This window comes from Aedes albopictus, chromosome 2, assembly GCF_035046485.1.
Source record: "Aedes albopictus strain Foshan chromosome 2, AalbF5, whole genome shotgun sequence".
Taxonomy (NCBI): domain Eukaryota; kingdom Metazoa; phylum Arthropoda; class Insecta; order Diptera; family Culicidae; genus Aedes; species Aedes albopictus.
In genome coordinates this window covers 83,543,479-83,545,349 of record NC_085137.1, presented here as the reverse complement: position 1 = coordinate 83,545,349, position 1,871 = coordinate 83,543,479, and the positions used below count along the sequence as shown (strand labels likewise).

Below are 1,871 nucleotides of genomic sequence, written 5' to 3'. Positions count from 1 at the left end.
AAGGAGAAAGCTGCTTCGTTTATTTTGGTTACGTCGCATGCTGCTCATCCACATCACAAATACATCGATACACGAGAGAACGTCAGCAGCACCGGTGAGTCACTCTGCATCACAGTTTTGTTTTGGTGTCATTTTCACTACAACACAAACTACCGAAACTACCACCGACGTCCATCACAATTCCACGTCAGTAACGCCATCTGTTGACGAGCATCTGAACGCAATATTTTAACCCTCGCGTGCCTGAACATTTCCATCAACCATGCTTGGAGTTTGCGAAAGTTGCGCCAACGAGCTGGTGGAACATTGTGTTATGCAATGCCGTGGATTCTGTTCAGCGCGGTTCTGCTTCCGTTGTGCCAGTGTGGACGAGGCCTTATTGGAGTCTGTCGGTAGATGTAGACAGATGTATTGGATGTGTCACGCGTGCAGCAAAATGATGGAAAATGCACGCTTCCGCAATGCGTTGATTTCCACAAATGTTGCAAATGACCTCGTAATCGAAAAATTCAAGGATGATATCCGCACCGAAGTGTTGAATGAAATTAGAAAGGAACTTAACTCTAATTTCAATAAACTCATCGATGCTGTTCCAAAAACGCCCATTCCACCCGCAGGCCGTAACCCGTTTTACTTTGAATCTGGTAGTAAACGTGGTAGAGAGGAAGATCGCACACCATTCCGGCCGGCTAAACTACTGCGAGGTAACGACCGCAGTGCCCCAGGTGCCTCCGATTTAAACAATCAGAATTCCAATAATGATAAGTTCTGGTTGTATCTATCGGGTATCTCCCCGAAGGCTCCAGATGATTCAGTCCTTGGCCTTGTCAAAGAAAGGTTGGAGACCGAAGATGTTAAAATTGTGAAACTTGTACCTCGGGGCAGAGATCTGTCATCGTTGAACTTCGTCTCGTTTAAAGTTGAATTGCCTGCCCATATGAAGTCGAGAGCAATGACAACCAATACTTGGCCGGTTGGTATAGTATTCCGCGAATTCGAGGACAAGTCCAGAGAGCGAAGGGTTTTTTGGCAGCCTCCTGCGACGGTACCGAATACGGACACGGTAGACATAACCGAGGTAACAGCGGAATCTACTGCCCAATCGTCCCTGGTAGCTCTAGTATAAACGAAACGCCGTGTAATGCTCCGAACACACGGCAATGTTCAACAAACAAAAGTTTTATCACCGTGTATTACCAAAACGTTAGAGGGATGAGAACCAAAACCGACACATTCCATAGGACTACCTTATCCGCTGACTACGACGTTATCGCTCTCACCGAAACCTGGCTCAATGACGACATCGGAAACGCCGAACTTTCTTCTGAGTACACTATATTCCGCTGTGACCGCAACAACCTAACAAGCACACTTAAGCGTGGAGGTGGAGTCCTAATTGCGGTTAGAAACAACTTGAAGGCTTCCCAAGTTCAACTAACGAATTGCGAATCACTTGAGCAGGTATGTGTCCGCGTTCAACTGAATTCCCTAGCGATATATATTTGTTGCATCTACTTGCGACCAAATAGCAACCCCTGCCTATACTCAAATCACGCATCGTCAATTCAAGAGATGCTTGAAAGCTCCGATAGCTCAGACAGCATCGTGGTGGTTGGCGACTATAACCTACCTCATTTGCAATGGCAACTTGACACTGACCTCAACAGTTATATTCCTTTGAACGCTTCTTCTGAACAAGAGATCAGCCTGTGTGAAACTGTCCTGCCATGCGGCCTGCATCAAATCTGTTCTGCATACAACGCAAATGGAAGACTTCTTGATTTAGCGTTTGTGAATGATCCTGTCAACGTCGAACTACTGGAACCCCCGACACCAATCCTGAAAGTTGATATCCATCACAAGCCGTTCAT

At 46.3% G+C, this 1,871-nt stretch overlaps 1 protein-coding gene across 1 annotated transcript; it reads left to right on the top strand.

Moving 5' to 3' along the window:
* The first annotated feature begins 262 nt into the window (after positions 1–262).
* LOC109397614 (uncharacterized) lies at positions 263–1,126 on the top strand. Its single transcript, XM_019669904.3, has one exon. The coding sequence runs from the start codon at positions 263–265 to the stop codon at positions 1,124–1,126; it is 864 nt and encodes a 287-aa protein (XP_019525449.2).
* The last annotated feature ends 745 nt before the right edge of the window (positions 1,127–1,871 follow it).

Bases quoted from the DNA above. Each gene is read 5' to 3' on its own strand.
- LOC109397614 (XM_019669904.3), top strand. From the start codon at position 263: ATGCTTGGAGTTTGCGAAAGTTGCGCCAACGAGCTGGTGGAACATTGT.